The 18676-nt window shown below is 38.8% G+C and overlaps 2 protein-coding genes across 4 annotated transcripts in view; both read left to right on the top strand.

The window, feature by feature from the left end:
* Window positions 1–260: 260 nt before the first annotated feature.
* On the top strand, window positions 261–8168 carry ccnd1 (cyclin D1). The gene is made up of 5 exons (XM_026174841.2): window positions 261–830; window positions 3999–4214; window positions 4709–4868; window positions 5781–5929; window positions 6976–8168. The coding sequence occupies exons 1-5, from the start codon at window positions 627–629 to the stop codon at window positions 7126–7128; spliced, it is 882 nt and encodes a 293-aa protein (XP_026030626.1). The 5' UTR covers window positions 261–626; the 3' UTR covers window positions 7129–8168.
* Window positions 8169–14127: 5959 nt separating this feature from the next.
* LOC113026270 (proline-rich protein 5-like) overlaps window positions 14128–18676 on the top strand; it is a 40851-nt gene continuing 36302 nt past the window's right edge. The window contains exon 1 of one of the 3 annotated variants that reach the window (XM_026174843.2): window positions 14128–14386. The gene's annotated coding sequence lies outside the window, so the exon portion shown is untranslated. The remainder of the gene's footprint in view (window positions 14387–18676) is intronic. The other 2 variants (XM_026174842.2, XM_080303739.1) reach the window with 2 other exon arrangements.

The raw sequence follows: 18676 nt of genomic DNA, 5'->3' as shown, positions 1-18676 counted from the left end.
TTTTTCCATTCCGCTTCTATCTTTAGACATATTGTTAGTACACACTCTCTCCCTCTCTCTCTCTCTCTCCGCGTGTTTATGTTGAGAGCAAAGTTACCTAAGTTAAGCGCAAAAGCAGTCATGTTTGTCAGAGTGCATTTCCGTGAGTAAACCAACAGCCTACTGACGTGATCTTCAATAGTAAGGAAAAGGACCGTTACTGCTGTCTTATTGTGAAGTGTATACTCGGAAGTGTACGTTATCTCGCGTTGTTTGACGCCGAACAATGTGCCAGTAAAAGGGCGCAGCAGGACAGGGATGTAGTCTGCCGGTGGAGAAAGCCTTGCTGTTCTGGTTTGTCCTGTAGTTCTGTCTTGTCCAACAAAAGGAAGTAACTTTTAAACCGTCGAAAAGGTATAAGCTAACTTGGTAGAGGAAATCAAAAGGTTAAGTTATTTACAGATTTAATTCCAACAGGAAACTGAAATTAACATACAAACATGAATAAACTGGAGCATTTAGACGGTTTTGTGAACAAAGTATGTAGCGGCTAATAATTTTGTGCTGCTAGCTAAGTAGTTAGCTTTAGTCGATCACATCAGTGACTTAAAAAGTACAGACTCACAGTGCTACGGACGCAATAAGGCATGGAGCCTCAGCTGTGGTGCTGCGAGGGGGATGGGCCTCCTATACCGAGAGCCTACCGAGACTCCAACCTGTTGACTGACCGGGTCCTGCACGCTCTGCTGCGGGTAGAAGACATGTACCTCCCCGCTCCTAACTACTTTAAATGTGTCCAGAGAGAGATATCTCCGTACATGAGGAGGATAGTCGCTGCTTGGATGTTAGAGGTGAGTTGAGCCGATACACGTTAACCGCATTCACAGAACTCAGAATTCCTCTGCTCTGCAACTTTCCATTAAAGTTTGTGTTTTTGTTGCGTGTCACGTGGCTTCAATTACCGATTATTGATACCTGATTTCCACGCGGTAACAAGCTCATTTCACTTGATAGTCATTTTTCTATCCCACAGAGTGTGTGCGATAGATTTTACATACAGTTCCGTGACGTGAAAGCTGAAAACTATGTTAGTGGCGAGTTGCCAGTCCTGCGGCCACGCGCTGCCTTTGTGTTGGGGCTTCGCGGAGAACTTCAGTCTATTTGTCCGGTAATGTTCATTAACACCGACCCACCGTTTGTTGCATTTCCTTGGCTTATGCTCAGAGTTAAATGCGGGTTTTTTGTTTTGTTTGTTTTTGTAATCTTGAGCTTGTCCTGTCAGTGCATGTTGTTCAGCCATTGTTTTTGTCATCACAGACGCATATCACTAAAAGATGTGGTGGGGTAACATTTTTCTCCTGTCATAACATTTTCCAATTTTAAAATCGTACGGGGTCTTTTTTTTGTCAACTTTTTTTTTTTTTATAAATTTTTCAAATGTTGCTATTATTACTGTTAAAACAGGATCATTCTGTGTTTTGGGGGGTACTTTGCCCGAATTTCAGCCAAGACGCAGAAATGGCGACCAGAGGACGCTGCAGGCATTGGCTGTGAGATGATTGTCTGTCAGTCTTCATACATTCAACATTATCAATTTGTTGGGGAGTTTTTTTTTTCTTATGACCTTGGTCAAAAACAATTCCTACCTCTTAAACATGTAAAATACTCTGTAATTACAGTTAATATAGAGCAGTATAGAGACCTGTAATATAGAAATAAAGTCTTAGTACTTATGAAATGTTTTAAACACAATCTGTTAACTGCTTTTAAAATGAATCAGGCTCTCATCACTGCATCAAGGCTTCTCGATACCTTTATGTCCATTTTGAGTGCATGATAATGAGAATTATGAGTAACTGTAATGAAATGCTCTGGGCTAATGACCTAAAATGCTAGTATGGTACACAACCTTTAATTCTGCTTCATGCTAAAGCTTTAAAATGTATTTATAATTATAAAAAATGTCGTTCTATTTTAAGAAGTATTGAGTGTAATGATAATAGGGAGTGTAAGAGGCGGAAGATTCAGTAAGATTAACAAGAATATCACAAATCGAGAGAAGAGCGAGCAGCTGACTTTGTGTCCGTTTTGAATCTTCTGTCTGAGGAGATGCATTGTGGTACTGCTCATCAGTTTGCTTTTTATGAGCAGGTGAAATGGTAATGAGAAACATTTAGTGTGGACAAGGTAGTTTTAAATAATTTTAAATATTTTCTTTTGTTAAATATCATATATATTAATATTAAGTATAATTATAGACATGTCTATATTATGACTTATGTCTATATATTAAGACTTAAAGACATATTATAGACATATCTTTGCAATTTTATTTTATATGGAATTTTTATGACATTAACAAAATTAGTAGAAAAATGGATCCAGATGCATGTTGATAATGAGAATTCACTTAGAATTCTGGTTAAATGATTGTGAAATTGTGTTAAAATGATGACAAAATTAATTAATCCTGTCAGCCTCTTTCAGGCTTTACATAAAATATCTTACTTTATATTACTAAATTATTGTTTTTGAAAAATATGACCTGGACATATTGTAGATGGCGCCGCGGAGCCATTTTGCAGTGTTCCAGCACGAGGACCATAAGACATGAAAGCCTTCATCGTATTGACAGTTAGAATGTGTTCAAGCCGGAGCCTTATCACGCATGAGAAGTTTGGTATGGATTGGATAATGTATGTGTCAACGACAACAAATGAAATTTTCATGGCACATGATCAAAATTAGCCATGGTGTCATGGACGCCCCCTGCAATGAAGACTCAAAAGCTCTACAGTTTAATAAGGCCAAAATATGAAGTAGATCTAATAAATCTCTAGGAGGAATTTGCAAAATTACAACACCTGGAAATGTCAAAATTGCTATTTTCAATTATTATAAACAATTATTTTGCCCGAATAACAAGAACAAATGTCGCAGATACATTAGGGCCTTCGCACTTTAGTGCTTGGGCCCTGATTACACACTTTGACAATGCTGGCTGTAAAACACATTGTGTTTGCACTGAAAAAGTTTTAAAGATGTTTCAAGAGGAAAATATACTCGTTGAATTTAAAGTAGCAGTGTCTAAAGGTATTTTGTGTTAAATCTATTAATCTAAGTAACTGCGAGTTTCTATAATCCAGTAATTTTTTTTTACAACTCGAAAAAACTGTACTGTGCAGTCAAAGACTTTTTCTGTCTATTCTTAAAACAGTTACTTGACACGCTCTATTGGTTTGTATCAGAATCATTTGTAACTCTGAATTCCTTAAAGCTTTGTACACTGAGAATTAAAATAGTGACACTTGCTGATAGAGATACAGGTACTGTGTATAAAAGCCATTCAATGTAAAACCTCAATGGTAGCATTTAGCCTGTAGTCATCCCCCCCTTTCACGCTCCTTTTGTTTTTGTTTTTTTAAGCCAAAAGGGGCCATATTTGAACAAGGCAGATGCACCTTCAAGTTGCCACGATGACCTACATACATATCTGCTAGTTAGTGCTAATAAGATATTAGAAATTCACTCCCACAGAGTGAAGCGTAAATGTGTATTTTATAAAATATTACTATATCATTAGTTTGATAGTTACATTAAAGTGTCCCAAAAGCCTAAAACAGCACAAACACTACTTAGAGGTCCAGTTCAGTGACTCCTAGCAAATGGCTTTCCGCTACCCTTGCCTGTGCCGGGACATCTGTTAGAGTATCAGGTTGTAAACATGTGTTTTTAATGCTGTAAAGTTGGGCACTTTTACACAGGCCCAAATGGGGACTGGGTTCATTTTGGGGCCAGACTCAAGTGACCATTATTATGCATCTAAGTTGACTATATTTCCCCAAAGGTTATCACTTGGATACATTTATATCTCACATTTCCAATACCTGAACTCTGTTTCTTCAAATTTTGAATCTGGTAACATTTCTAGGGAGTTTTCTCCGAGACTTAAACTAATACAACATTTTAAAAACGACTAGACAGTATTTAATGGTGGTATTCACTGACTGTTGCTACAGGTGTGCGAGGAGCAGAAATGTGAGGAGGAGGTTTTCCCCTTAGCTATGAACTACATGGATCGCATCTTGTCAGTGGAACCCACGAAGAAGAACCATCTGCAGCTGTTGGGAGCTGCCTGCATGTTCCTGGCATCTAAACTAAAGGAGACAATCCCACTGACTGCGGAGAAACTCTGCATCTACACTGATAATTCAGTCACACCTTCTCAGTTGCTGGTATGGCATTCTGAAGTAAACTATTTCATTAAAGTGCTCTCTCTGTTTTGAAGCTAAGATTCTGAGGACTTTTTTTTTTTTTTTCATGTAACATCCATCCTGCAGGGATGTCTGTCTCAAAACAAGATGTCTCAGTAGCTAATGCCCAGATGCTGTAGAATGTATAGTCCCAGAGAATGACTTGTAATAGTTCTAGTAACCTCCTAACATTTTCCACCTTGCATTTAAATAAATAAATAAATAAATTTCACTATTTTTCCACCAACATATGAGGTCTTTTATCTCTAAATATCAGCACAGTTATTGTAGTGTCTCATTGTCCCACGAGAGTATTTCCTTAATCATTTCAGATACCCCTTTTCTTACAGTGTTACTTTTAAGCCCCAAATCTCCCAAAAGTGACCATAAGATATCTGTTAATCCCTCCGTCTGTCTGTGTCAAATCCCACTTTGAACCTGGCCTTCTGTCCATCTTTGTTTTCACCCACTCACAGCAGATGGAGCTGCTGGTTTTGAATAAGCTGAAGTGGGACCTGGCTTCACCCACCCCTCTTGATTTCATCGACCACTTCCTGTCTCAGCTGCCTGTCAACAAAGAGAACAAGTCGATACTGAGGAAGCACGCTCAGACCTTTGTTGCACTGTGTGCCACAGGTATGCATGAGGCTACATCACATGCATCGCTGTCTTTATATATTGTGGTTGAAATTTCTCTTGAGCAGAGTGTGGTAATAAGACTGACTCACTGGGTTAGTACATGCCAACAAATAACTGATGTACTTTTAAACACCCAACTTCATAGTTTTCTCTACTAAATTGCATAACAATTCACTTATTCCTAATTGCTCATATTTGATGCATAAATAGACAATGGATCCACTGCTGTCTGACTACTATAATGTGCAGTGCTTTGGAGCACAAATCAGGTTGCAGTCTCCATCCGTAGAGCTGGTAGATGCCAGACCAGCTCAACCCTGCTGTCTGACTCAACCTTCCCTGGTGAAACTGTTGTGTCGTGGTTCGCACTGTCACCTCACAGAAGGTTTCATGGTTTTTAACCCTGGCTTGGGCCTTAGTTATTTTGAGTGAGGCTGGATGGTTAAAAACAGTTATGGCATTGTTTGAGAGAGGGCATAAAAGGAGGAGCTGCTTCCATGTCTGTAATGTGGGCAGGCCAAAGCAGCTAGTTTGTGTGGACTTTGTGTCGAAAGAAAGAAGAAAACAATGTGTAGAAAGGCATCAGCTGAGCTGTTAAATGATGATTGATGGGATTGGGGTCAGCTGATCTGCTGTGATTATGGCTTGTCTGCTTTAACTAGTCCTGTACGCAATCTTTGGGTTTTCCTAAACCTTTAAAGCCCCTATAACTTCTTAATTTCTTGCTTTTATTAAAGCATCTTCATATATGAAACACATTGCCATCAATGCATGCTCCTGTTTAACACAGAACAGAAATTCACCTCAAGCATCTGTATTTTTTGTGGTTTTGAATGTTTTGTTTTGTTTGTTATTAATCCCCATTTAAAAACTAACAAATTTACATTAAGTTCCTTTGATTCTCTCCAGATGTCAAATTCATAGCCAGCCCCCCATCCATGGTGGCAGCAGGCAGCATGGTGGCAGCGGTAGAGGGCTTACAGATGAGAATGGTGGGTAACACCATGATGTCTCAAAAACTGACAGAACAGCTGGCTCAGACCATCAAAAGTGACCCGGTGGGTACATCTGTTCACAGCATGACTGGTACACATTACATTCACTTAGTCACATTAGAGGAAAGATGTTAGCAGAACGAGTGTGTAATTAGTCCTGCTCCGCACTAATACTGTTGATTTACTGGAAAAAAGAGCAGAATTGAATTTAACAGGGTGTCGAAGAGAGGGAGAAGGATCCTGAGGAACCCAACAGATGCTATTATGTTTGTCAAAACGCAGCTATTAATGGGACTGTGTTGGACTGTTTATAATACGTTCAGGTTTGTTAACTTATCCAGTATTTCCAGTCTAATGAATCCCTCTTCAAACACAACAATAGAAATGGTCATGAGATGAGTCCATACAGGGAGTCATCGCGTTCCATTTACTGATATCAACAGTCAAGTTTTGTGTTGATTTAGTTTTATTTATATAGCACCAATTCACAACAATAGCTGCCTCAAGGCAATTAATATTGGAAGGGTTTGTTTTTTCTTTTCTTTTCTTCTTCTGTTTTTTTAAATGGCATCTTGGACCACAAGTGTTTGATGTGAGTGATGCAGTAAATAACGATCAGGTTGGGTTCTCTTTACTGGGAAATGTGGCTGCTTCTCCATCGGCCATCACAGCAGCTGCACCGTCACTTGCAGCGCAACCCTGCACATAACATTTGTTCAAAGACGCCCTCACAGCAAAGTTTTCTAACTGCAGGATGTGAGACAGCAGCCCTGGTATATTTTTCTCAGTTTCAGACACTGCTCTCATTTACACACAGTAAACAGTATCGCACATGGCTGACACACACTCTTCTACACGTCGTCAGCTGTTGCATATAGATTTGAATCTCCAAACTAAGGACCCTGGAAAGAAAGTGGGAGGACTCCAATCACTTTCTTTCCAGGCTCCTTAGCAATCATCCAGGTCATGGTAGTCTGTGTTTCTATGTAGGTTCTCAGTCTTTGACCACTGTTTATTGTGACTGTAAGCCTAAGCTGAGACCTTATCTTTTTAAATTATGTATTACTGTATAAATTGTATATAAATTACTCTGAACTCTCACTTTTCAGGATTGTTTGAGAGCATGTCAGGAACAGATCGAGTCTTTGCTGGAAACCAGCCTCAGACAGGCGCAGCAGCAGCACTCATTTGCCATGGAAACTAAGAAAATGGGAGAGGACCACTCAGCGACGCCCACAGATGTACGAGACATTAACATCTGAGCTCTAGCAGTAACGCTGCTGGATGAAGAAACAGAAACAGATGAATTTGATGATCGTATAATACGCATAAAAATATGCACGTCATGGAGCATTTATAAGTAACTGGACTCAACAGTCTGTCACAGCTGTTCATGTGAAGTCAGTATGAACTGTGGCAACAACCATAGCGAGATTCTCAGCAGATGGCGTTATTTGCAGAACTGGAATTATGCTAATGCAGGTGAAAAGGCTGAAAAAGTAATGTGTTACAAACAGTGTGTTGATGAATGCAGGCAGGTAGGTGTTCAACCCTTTAAGACCTGGGCTTGTAAGCACTGAGTAAATTCAAGATGGATCCACAAAGGCCTACAGGGCCTTTTTGAACTCGCACCTCCTGGCAAAGTAAAGAATTTGAGCTTTAGGGGCTAACACTAATTATTTCTTTTAAACGGCTATGAAGCTCAAATGTATCCAAATTTTAAGAAAAACACATCGAGGCACCTCTGTAAATCAGTCTGTTTATATAAATGAAACATCCTTTTAAATATGTGTGGAAATTAGTTTTCATGGCTTTTTTTCAGACTGTTTCTATTTCAAATTACAATATTTCCTTCACATTACATGTTATTTATTAAGGTCTTTTTACTGCATTATACAGTAATTTGATGTCATGGGTCTCTCTTGTTGAATTCAGTAGGTGAATTTAGAGAGGTTGTCTAAATGTGAGTGTATTTTAAGTAGAGTAATATGAGAAATGACTTCGACATTCAGGTTTTAAACGTAAGGTATCCACATGTATCTCTGACAGTCTGATAAACTCATACAAATAATAATTCTGAATAAGATGTAATACGAGTTTATTACAGGGCAATCCTTTGATGGCCACCTAAGTGGTAAATACCAGTAGTTTACAATATGATCTTTAGTTATTTGCTTTAAGACATGACTAATGAAGTTATTGTTCAGCTTTAATTCCATGTGAACACTGATTTTCTTGAGTCAAGGCCTAAAATCCCCCCCATTGTATTTGGCTAATAAAATATACTATATCTACTGTAAAATGATCTCATGACTTGGTGCAAAATTGGTGTTGATTTTGTATCTCTGGTATACCAACATAGATGGCTAACTCCACTAATGTTATAATGTGATGTTGAATGCACGACTAGCTCTGAAGCCAAAGGATGAGCAAAGTCCCAGGGATTTTTATTTTTTCATTCCAATAAACCTGTCTGTTCTTCTACAGAAATGTAGAAAGGTACCAGATTTTCTTTGGGGGGTGAAATTTTCTGGTAAAACGTGCTTTGGTTCCATTGAAACGCACATTATCCCGTTTGCTGTGGCTGCAGGTCAGCGCTACCTATTGCAAAAGTAGATTTGCGGTTCTAATGGAGAGCAGAGACTAAAACAACTTGAAGCATAGGCTTTAAATAGGAAGACTATAAAAGCAAAACCAGCCAACTTTTAATCAAAAATTGAACATGACTTCTACTGGAACAGGTTAAATGTCCATAAGGTCTCATGATGACGATTTGGCTAAAGAGCAATGACACTGAAAACTCTGGCAAACCCATGATGGGTTGCTAGGGCTAACACACAAACATTAGAGAGACGCAAACATCCACAAGCTTAAAAACAAAAAAAGTCACTTAATGGTTTTTGAATGAAATTTCATGCAAACGCAATTACAGCAGATGATACGGTTGGGGGAAAAAAACTAAGTGCCAAATTATAGTTAAACTAATAATAAAAACTATCCAGGGCATTGGATGGTTTTTCCAGCAGTATGCCACAGAACATTTCTGGTTTTCATTCCATCAAAGGAAAATATTGCATTTCAATTTTTATTTTATCTACTAGTAGCAGTTTCTTAGCAGCTATTTGACCATAAAGGCCTGATTAACACAGTCTCCTCTGAACAATTGATGTAGAGATGTGTCTGCTACTGGAACTCTGTGTGGCATTTATCTGGGCTCTAATCTGAGGTGCTGTAATGATTTCTGAAGGTGACTGACCCCAGTCACCTCTGCTGCTTCATCCTCAGCAGCAGAGGTGACTGGGGCGGTACACATGTGAGCCAGTTTCTTCGTAGCACTTGATGGTTCAAAAGTTTAACAATTTTTCTTACCGGAATTTTGTTCCTGAGAAAAATGAGATCCACAAATGAGGGCATTCATTTTAAATTTTGATAGAACAGTGGCAGTATAATGTCCTCGTAAGTGGATATCAGGCCCTTGTAGAGCAAAATTTAGTATTTTGGTTTAGACATCCCAAAATGTGATGTCCACATATGTGGACGCCAGGTCCTAGGAGGTTAAAGTAATGGACTGTCATTTCTCTTTACTTAGCTGTTTGGTTCTTGCCATAATATGAATTCTAACAGTTGTCAAATAGGGCTGTCAGCTGTGCACCATCCTGACTTTTACACAACACAATTGATGGTCCCAACCCCATTAAGAAGGGGTGGCTGTAGCTCAGGTGGCAGAGCAGGTCAGATACTAACCCCATGTTTGCCTACTGGTGGTGGTCAGAGGGCCCGGTGGCGCCAGTGTCCGGCAGCCTCGCCTCTGTCAGTGCGCCCCAGGGCAGCTGTGGCTACAATGTAAAGCGCTTTGCTTTTATATATTTGATGTCTTCAGTAGGTTGACACATTTGTGGTTGAACCATTTTACTATAATCAGACCTTTTGAATCTACGCTTTTCTGTAACAAATAGACTCAGATGTTATTAGCAAATTATTATCATTTCCTTTTCAAAAGAATGGTCCAATGTGTCCTAAACCACAGGACCAATAATAATAATAATAATAATAATAATAATAATAATAATTAAAGCACCATTGCTTAATATTTGGAGTTTTTATCATGGGTGAGACTCAGAAACTTCTGGGAGATTTCATTTGGTTTAAAGCTCAGAAGAAAAAGGACAATTTAGCCATAACTCACATTTGCCTGAGCAAGAAACGTCTAGGATGTGAACTGCTAATGTGATGTCCGTCCTGGTCAAACTGCTGCAAAAGGCTGAGAGACTGAGTATAATGTAAGTAAAAACAGAATGCAACAATTTATAAATCTATTAAACCCAAAGATATGAAATGTTAAAACTGAGAAATATATTTATAAAGATATTGTCCACACATCTTAAAAATAGGTTGGGGCAAGTCTTCATCACCAAGAGTATGAAGCAATGCTGTTATAATAGATGCAGTGTACAGTTTAGGATTATCTTGCTAAAATAACGTCTTCAGTGAAAAAGATCTGGGCCCGTATCCCTAAAGATTCTGAGAATCCTCTCAGAGAGCTCCTAACTTAACCTAAAAATTCCTTGCCCGGAGTTTTAGCTTAGAAGTGATTCCAGAACATTTTCAGTGAACTCTGAGCAAGGAATGGATGGAAAATCCTATCTTAGTGAGGAGGTGTGGTTGACCCCGTTGCTAGGTATGAGTCATCATTTCAAAAGCCGTGATTGGTTGATCCTACAAGTTTGATGGAAATGAGCTTTTGGTGATAATGAGCAAAGGATGTACCCTCAAATCAATAAACATATTATATACTCTAATCTTATGCTGACTGTAATTGTAAATAATATTTCACATTCAAGAAAATATCTGGAAAATGAATAGTAAGCTGTAGGGGTTATAGCCATTAGAATCTAAAATATGTGAAAACTTAAACTCATTACACCCTGTTCAAATAATGATTTGTGTCTTATTTGCTCATATAAATATCCTAGCTGGCATATTTTGTACTTTCACTCCCATATGGACCCCGTTGAAAACAAGATGGCCTATCTCAAGAGGCTGTCCTTAATGAAGTAGAAATCACAACGTTACAAGTCCAGTGTGGTCTTAACGAGGGTAACATGGCTCAGCTTTTAGCAATGTCTGTGATTGCAGACCCAAGTCATCACTGCTGCATTGTTGCATTTTCCCGGTTGCCAAATACCTCGGGGTTGTGATTACTTTCGTCTCCGGTGTAATAGTGTTGTGGTGTCGAGTTGGTGAAGTAATTGCATCTCTAAGGAGATCCACCACAAACATGATTCCTGCACGATCCAATCTGTAGCATCTCAATAATTCCCTGTCATCCAGTGTTTGCAGGACATCTCTCCTGCCTCTTCTGTTGGCCATTTTGTGCAGCTGCTTAGGGGAACTCCTAAGCCACTAAAAGTCCTCTTCCCTGCTCTTAGCAGATCTTGCCTTAGGAGCCCTTTTAAGCGCTAGGAATCTTGAGGAATAGCTTTTATATTAACTGGGATTGTCGTGTCACTTTTAGGGGAAATTCTAAGAAAACGTCATGACTCTGAGAATTTTCTTAGAATTTGGCCGCTAGGAGCCACTTTTTGCACAAAGATTCTTTAGGGATACGGGCCCTGATCTGTAAGAGAATGTATGTTGCTCTAAAGCTTGTATATACCTTTCAGAATTGATGGTACCTTTTCAAATGAGCAAGCTGCCATGTCTAAAGGTTTGACAAACAGTAAAGCTCAGAGATGCAGTAAGTGAGCACTACTAACAAGCTGGGTGGTCTTTTTCTTCTTTAGTCCAGAGAACAGGGAATGTTTTCTTCCAAATTGATTTATTTTTTCTCACACAATTTGCATGTGCAAAATAATCCCAAAATGCAACAGTACAACATTCTGCCAGTTGGCAGAAAAATAAAAGAAGAAAAAAAAACCACACACAAAAACCCTATAGTCACGTTGTGTGTGCACATAGTGGTGTATTTAGGGCTCTTTAAGTGTTTAATGGAAGTGTAAAAATGATATACAGTGCAGTTAATTTACAATTTAGTACACTTGAGGTGTAAAAAATATATTTTTAGGCATTTAATGAGTGAAGAATATTTTAAATAAGTCTTTGATTCTAGTTGGTCAAGGACAGATATTTATTTGTACTTCTTGTGGTTATCCAGCAGATGGGGATGTTTGTCTCTTTAAGATATTCATACCCCACATCCAGCGTTTCACCAACTTCTCTGACCTCCTCTTTGGCTAAAGTGATGTGCAGTGTGGCCTAAACCTGACCCAGTACCTTCTGTGTGCTGCAGCCATGGACACAGTAAGTTACTGTACAAACAGCTGAAAAACAAGTAAGCCAGTTCTGATGTGAGAAATCTGGTCATCATAGTATTTTTGTCATGTGGCCTTCAGTCCCATGTTGGCTCCCAAGGATGGGAATGTGAGAACAGTAAGGTCTCAGTCCAAGCAGGATTTCTGACATCATCACTATAGTAGTAAGTCTCAAGTCTGCCCATAGATACTCTACGGTTTCTCTGAATGGTTATTAATATTTATCCAATACTACTTTTGCTGATGCCGCTGTATAGCATCTTAGTCCTGCTAACTACATAGCAATCAGCAGAAAGGCAGTCAAGATCCTAAACAAACAGTCTTTAATGCTTATATTTAGTAATATGTCCAACAAAAAAAAAAAAATCACACTGTACTGCTCAAAACAAAACAAAACAAAAACAGGCACAAAACACTGAAAATAATACCTTCCTGTTGCTATTATTAGAAAACATTATCCTGACCCATCATACAACCTTTTTTTGGCAATCCTTGCCACAGCAGGAATACTGAGTTCCTGAGCTGTGGAAGTAGCTGAAGCAAAAACTCAGGTGTGGGATTAAATCTGCGAGGCCACTGGACTTGACTTTCAGTTGGTCTTGATGTAATTCTGGCAAACCCTCAGGAAACTCAGTAGGAGAACTCTGCTCATACTGTGTACAGTGGAAGTGGGGTGCTGCAGACTTCTACTGAGGATATAATCGACCATGGAGGGATCCCCTCAATCCTGCTAATACGCCTTCTGTAGAAGATCTGGGACGGTGCCTCTGGTTTGGCAGACTGGGTTGCGAGTCCTATCTTTATGAAGAGCTACCATAGGTTGAGAGGCAGGTAACACCCTGGACGCCAGGTTGCCAGTGTGGTGCAGCCAAATACAGCATACCAGCACAAACCGTAGACAGGTCTCCAGCCTCTACCAGGGCCAGCACACACTGGGGCTATGCTTAAATGTGAATATACAAAGTCAAAAATTAACAATCATACTTAAAACATGCTGTAAAGAAATTTCAGACAATTTAAAACTGAAACTCGGAAACTCGTCTGCTCTTGATGTTCTAGTTTTTATTCTCTCAGTAGAAGACTTGGTGCTATTAAAGGGGTTCAGAGTAAAGATTAATTCTGAGAACAAAATTCAAACATCGTCTGTGTACAAGTTTGATATGAGGTCATCAAGGACGGTGTAGGTTTCAGTAGGCAGTGATTTCGTACCTGTTGATCCTTATCTGGATCGTATCTAAACTGCTTCAGGCAAAGTTAAGGTCGCCACATAAGTTACCATACCTATACATCCTGGTAAGAAGTTACCACTGGCATACTACAGAAAGCCCAGGGTTTAACCCTGAACTTAGCTGGATGAGACAGAATGCTGCTTTGTACTATAGCCTTCTGACCTCAACATAATTAAAATACTGTAGGGCTGTGTATAAACAAAAGCCTGCAAATCTCAATTAACTGAAGCAACACTGTAAAGAAGAGTGTGCCAAAAGTCCTCCACAATAACATGAGAGACTGATAAAGTCATACAGAAAATTATTACTCCAAGTTATTGCTGTTAAACATGTTTTTTAAGCTACTGAATCATGAACTGTGGTTGCTTTTGAAATGGTTATGTGTTCTAAGAATTAAAAAAAAAAGTAATAGTGACCACTTTTATTCTTATATTGCTTTCTAATTAGCCTAATAATTTCATGTAAATCACAGAATCAGGCGTAAAGGTCTTCTGAAAAAGGCAATTAATAATCCAACACTATATTATATATAGAATTATATAGAGGTTTAACTATATACCTTTGCATATCTCTGCTTTGTGCAACGTGTTTTCTGCGAATAAACTTCAGGTGCAAGTGTTGTGAGGTTGTACTGTGAATCCATTCCACCACAAAACTTGATTTCTAACAAATTCGACTTTTATTTTGAAGGTCACGCGTGGCAGCGTCGGTTGCAGCCGGTACTGCAGCCTGTTGAATGGAGGCAGCGGGAAGAGGCAGTTGTTCTCACTTCCAGTTATCAGAGAACCTGTGTGAGCTCCGTTTCTCAGTATGAGTTCTTAAGCGGAGGAAGTGTTTGTTTTTTTTTAGAACGGAAACCCAAGCGATGCGCACACACAGCTGCTGATAACAAGAAGCGGCACATTTTATTGAGTCGCCTAAAGACCGCGGCTGTGTTTATTACTCAGAGCAGCAGCAAAAGGTGAAGCCAGTTTGCAGAGGTGAGTCCACGCACGAATACCACGAGGCTTATATCCTGTCAAGATGTTCACGCAGAACAGCGGCCAAACTCTGTGGCGTGTTTCTTTTTCTTTTACTGTGTTTTTGTGACCGGACGCATTTCATATCCTCTCGAGCTGGAATTCAGTAGAAAAGTAACTTACGAAGAAGAGATCCTTTAAAATAGAAGTGAAAACCCCTTTTTTAGGTCAAATAGATACAGCCCACTGAAAAGGGGAGAGCGCAGATACCTGCTGGTAGTTACGTGTGTGGAATGACCCACAGAACTTCATGTAAATAGGTACGCAGTCACAGACAGTTCAGCTCTTTACGTATAGTTACATGTAATGACTTTGGGGAGGCGTCGTGGATCTTATACCAGTAATTCTGTATGCCAACTTAAAGCATAAGATCGATAACTGCACCGCATACTAACCCAGTGTTTGTTTTTGGGTCAGTAGATGTATTTATAACTGTCATTGTTGTGTTGGTATATACGTTTTTAACCGTTCGTGAGGCGATTTTTCTTGAGACCAGTTGTACTTGTCAATGACATGAAGCGGATGGAGGAAACAGTAATACGTTATTTCATTCTTAGAACACGGGCAGATCAGACTTCTCAGAGCATTATTTAATGATCTTATTGTTGCAGCTCTAGATAGACTGAGTAATTTTCAACTGCACTTATGTGAGTTCCTCAAATATCTGGGGATCGACCTGTCACAGAGACCTGCAGTTTTTTTTAGGATGCCAAGATAACTTTACCAAGTTAGGCCTATGAATAGCTCACAGTTTGCAGATGTCAAGCAAGTGACTACTGTCACCTGTTACTTTGTAACCAGAATTGTTTAACACCACGTAACTTCAAAGTAAAAGAAAATAATGTATTGTGTGTATAATATGGCCAGAGGTAAGAGGACCATTTATGGGGCAAGGATCAGCAGAGGCAGGCTGATGCTTGGCCTTGCAGTGTGGTGATAGTCTGTAGGTAGCATACAGAGCTTTGTAGATCCTGTTACTTTTTACTGTCTGACTGACAGGACGTTGGTACAGGGAGAACTCACTTGGCTATTGGTTGCTTGGAGAAATTCCAGTTTGACAAATGCCCTCATGGGTTTTTGCAGACTCTGTACTGTGCACTCTTACACTTCAGTTTATTACATTAGGATTAGGGGCTCACTAATTGGCACTTGGCTGATTTCTTTCTTTTTTGTTTTGTTTTTTATTCAAAGGGCACTGATGAACAGCCCTCAGCCAGTGTCTCCCAAAGTATACAATAGCATGGAAGTCTGTGAACAGTTCAATCTAATTACAAATTTGTCATCAAATATTACAGTTGTTTGTTTGTTTGTTAGAATTTCAAACACCATAAAACTACCAGAGGGGTCATTTTAACCCATCCTACAACAAGATGAAAATTAGGTTGTTAATTTTCATCTAATTTTAAAAATTATTAATAAGAGCTAACACAGTAAATATGTAAGATTTTTTTTCATTAGTTTTTGTTTTACGAATTGTTTTATTTTGATATACTGATTTTTTTAATGATTATTTTATTAGAATTATTATTATTAGACTCAATAGAGTTCAACAAACAATAGTTTACACACCTGAATAATGTAACTATTTTAGGAGAAGATGATCAATGAAAGGTTAATTTTGGATATTGGTTACCCTACTATATAAAAAGAGCACTCACTGTGAAACATTGAACAGGTCTTTGCCTATACAGGTGCTGGTCATAGAATTAGAATATCAAAAGTGAAACTTGTATAATGTATATATTCATTCCACACAGACTGATATATTTTAAGTGTTTATTGCTTTTAATTTTGGATGATTAAAACTGACAACTAATGAAAACCCCAAATTCAGTATCTCAGAAAACAACAACAAACTTTATTTATATAGCACATTTAAAAAACAGTGGTGTACCAAAGTGCTTAACATGCAAGCGAGTAGGATGAAGTAACAGGGAAGGATGAGGGCTATGGCAAGGTACCAAAACATGCTAGCAGGTTGAATGGCATTAAAACACAAAAGCAAAAGAATTGCATAAGGAAACTAAGTGTAAAGGATAAAACAGTCAAAATTAAAAATGATTAAAAGTAATTAAGAATAAGCATTAAGCTAACTGACAAGCAGGCGTTAACTGGTAGAAAAGGCGAGGCTAAATAAGTGGGTTTTTAATCGCGATTTGAAGGAATGGATGGAATCAGACTTGCGTATAGCGATGGGGAGGTTATTCCATAAATTAGGTGCAGCCAAGGCAAACGCGCGGTCACCTCTAGTCTTCAGCCGGGATCTCGGGAGTACCAAGAGTGACTGGGAAGATGATCTTAGTGCTCTAGTAGGGGTGTATAATCTAAGAAATGTAGAATATTACTTAAGACCAATACAAAGAAAGGATTTTTAGAAATCTTGGCCATCTGTAAAGTATGAACATGAAAAGTATGAACATGTACAGCACTCAATACTTAGTCGGGCTCCTTTTGCCTGAATTACTGCACCAGTGCAGCATGGCATGGATTTGATCAGTCTGTGGCACTGCTCAGGTGTCATGAGAGCCCAGGTTGTTCTCATGACACCATGAGAGCAACCATCTATCATGGTCCTTAAACCAGCTACTGGTAGCTTTGGCACTGTGTGCATCTCCATAAAGCTGGTCAGCAGCATGAAGTGCTCTAAAACTTCCTGGTATACGGCTGTGTTGATCTTGGACCTCAGAAAACACAGTGGAGCAACACCAGCAGATGACACCCCAAACCATCACTGACTGTGGAAACTTTACACTGGACCTCAAGCAACGTGGATTCTGTGCCTTTCCTCTCTTCGACCACATCTTTTCCTTCCCCTCGCCTCTCTACTAATTTACTTGGACACCGAGCTATGTGAACAGCCAGCTTCTTTTGCAATACCCTTTTGTGTCTTGCCCTCCTTGTGCCCAGTGGTCATCAACTGTCAAGTCAGCAGTGCTCCCCATGATTGTGTAGCCTACAGAACTGGACTGAGATTTTCTTTAAAGGCTTTTGCAGGTGTTTTGAGTTAATTAGCTGATTAGAGTGTGGCACCAGGTGTTTTCAATATTGAACCTTTTCACAATGTTCTACTTTTCTAAAATACTGAATTTCATTAGTTGTCAGTTATAATCATCAAAATTAAAAGAAATAAACACTTGTAATATATCAGTCTGTGTGGAATAATTGTATACATTATACAAGTTTCACTTTGTAAATAGAATTAGTGAAATACGTCAACTTTTTGATGATATTCTAATTATATGACCAGCACCTGTATTTTAAAATTGACCTCACATTTAACTTTTAAAGAATAAGAAACTCAATTTAATGAAGTATTGTAAAGTACAGCAATCATAGTAACATAAATTAAGCTTCAATCTATATCCCTGGAATTCATCAAGCCTGAAACCAAATAGTTAAATCTGCTCTGCATTTAACTCAATTTAACTCATTTAACAAAACATTTTTGTGGCATGCAATTTATTGAAAACAACGCTTAAACTGAAACAGGCTGTTTTACAGCTGATCAAATGCTTAGGACCACACCTCCAAAAAAACAACAACCCCGTAAACCCCCACAAAACAGAAATCAAAGTTCCAAAAATGAACTCAGAAATGAGTAGCTCCACCGTTATTGTTGATCATTTTAAATATTTGTTGCGGTGTGCTTGATGCAAGTGTTTCTATGAGGTGAGTGGGAACATTTCTCCAAGTGGTGAAGACAGCTGCAAGAAGGGCATCTACTGTCCAGAACTGTTGTCCATTTTTATAAACTTCCCTCGCCATCCATCTCCAAAGGTTCTCAATTGGATTGTTTTACCTGCCTAAGAACATCTGTGATATCAGGCAGGTACGTAGTTCTTCTCTCAGTATCGGTGCAATATACTTCCACATTCACTGCATGTAGTTGGGGGAATTCCCTCAAACTGTATTTACAAAGGCTGCCTTGTTATGTCTGTAAAAAGTGGAACATGTAGCTTACTTAGATGAAGTTAATTTACCTGTTTTATTTACAACTGGAGCACTGGCTCAATAACTTTTACACATTATGAGCAAAGCCAATTGGCCACTCTAAAAGTGAACAAGTTCCATACGGTGTATTTATTTGTATATATAATAGAACACTTTTAGAATTAGAGCAAGAGAATTATCTCATAGTTACCGTAATTGTTGGGCTATAAGCCGCTACTTTTTGCACAAGCTTTGAACCCTGCGGCTTTTAGTCAGGTGCGGCTTTTTTATGGATTGTCCATGATTTTTGTCATATCGTAA

This window comes from Astatotilapia calliptera, chromosome 7 (genome assembly GCF_964374335.1).
Source record: "Astatotilapia calliptera chromosome 7, fAstCal68.1, whole genome shotgun sequence".
NCBI classification, from domain to species: domain Eukaryota; kingdom Metazoa; phylum Chordata; class Actinopteri; order Cichliformes; family Cichlidae; genus Astatotilapia; species Astatotilapia calliptera.
Note: the sequence above shows the minus strand (reverse complement) of the source record. Positions and strands in the feature narration are given on the sequence as shown.

Excerpts from the sequence above, each read along its gene's own strand:
- ccnd1 (XM_026174841.2), top strand. The coding sequence starts at position 627 with ATGGAGCCTCAGCTGTGGTGCTGCGAGGGGGATGGGCCTCCTATACCG. Across the intron at positions 4,869-5,780 it reads TGTTGCACTGTGTGCCACAG|ATGTCAAATTCATAGCCAGC; the intron begins GTATGCATGAGG and ends GATTCTCTCCAG. Across the intron at positions 5,930-6,975 it reads AGACCATCAAAAGTGACCCG|GATTGTTTGAGAGCATGTCA; the intron begins GTGGGTACATCT and ends CTCACTTTTCAG.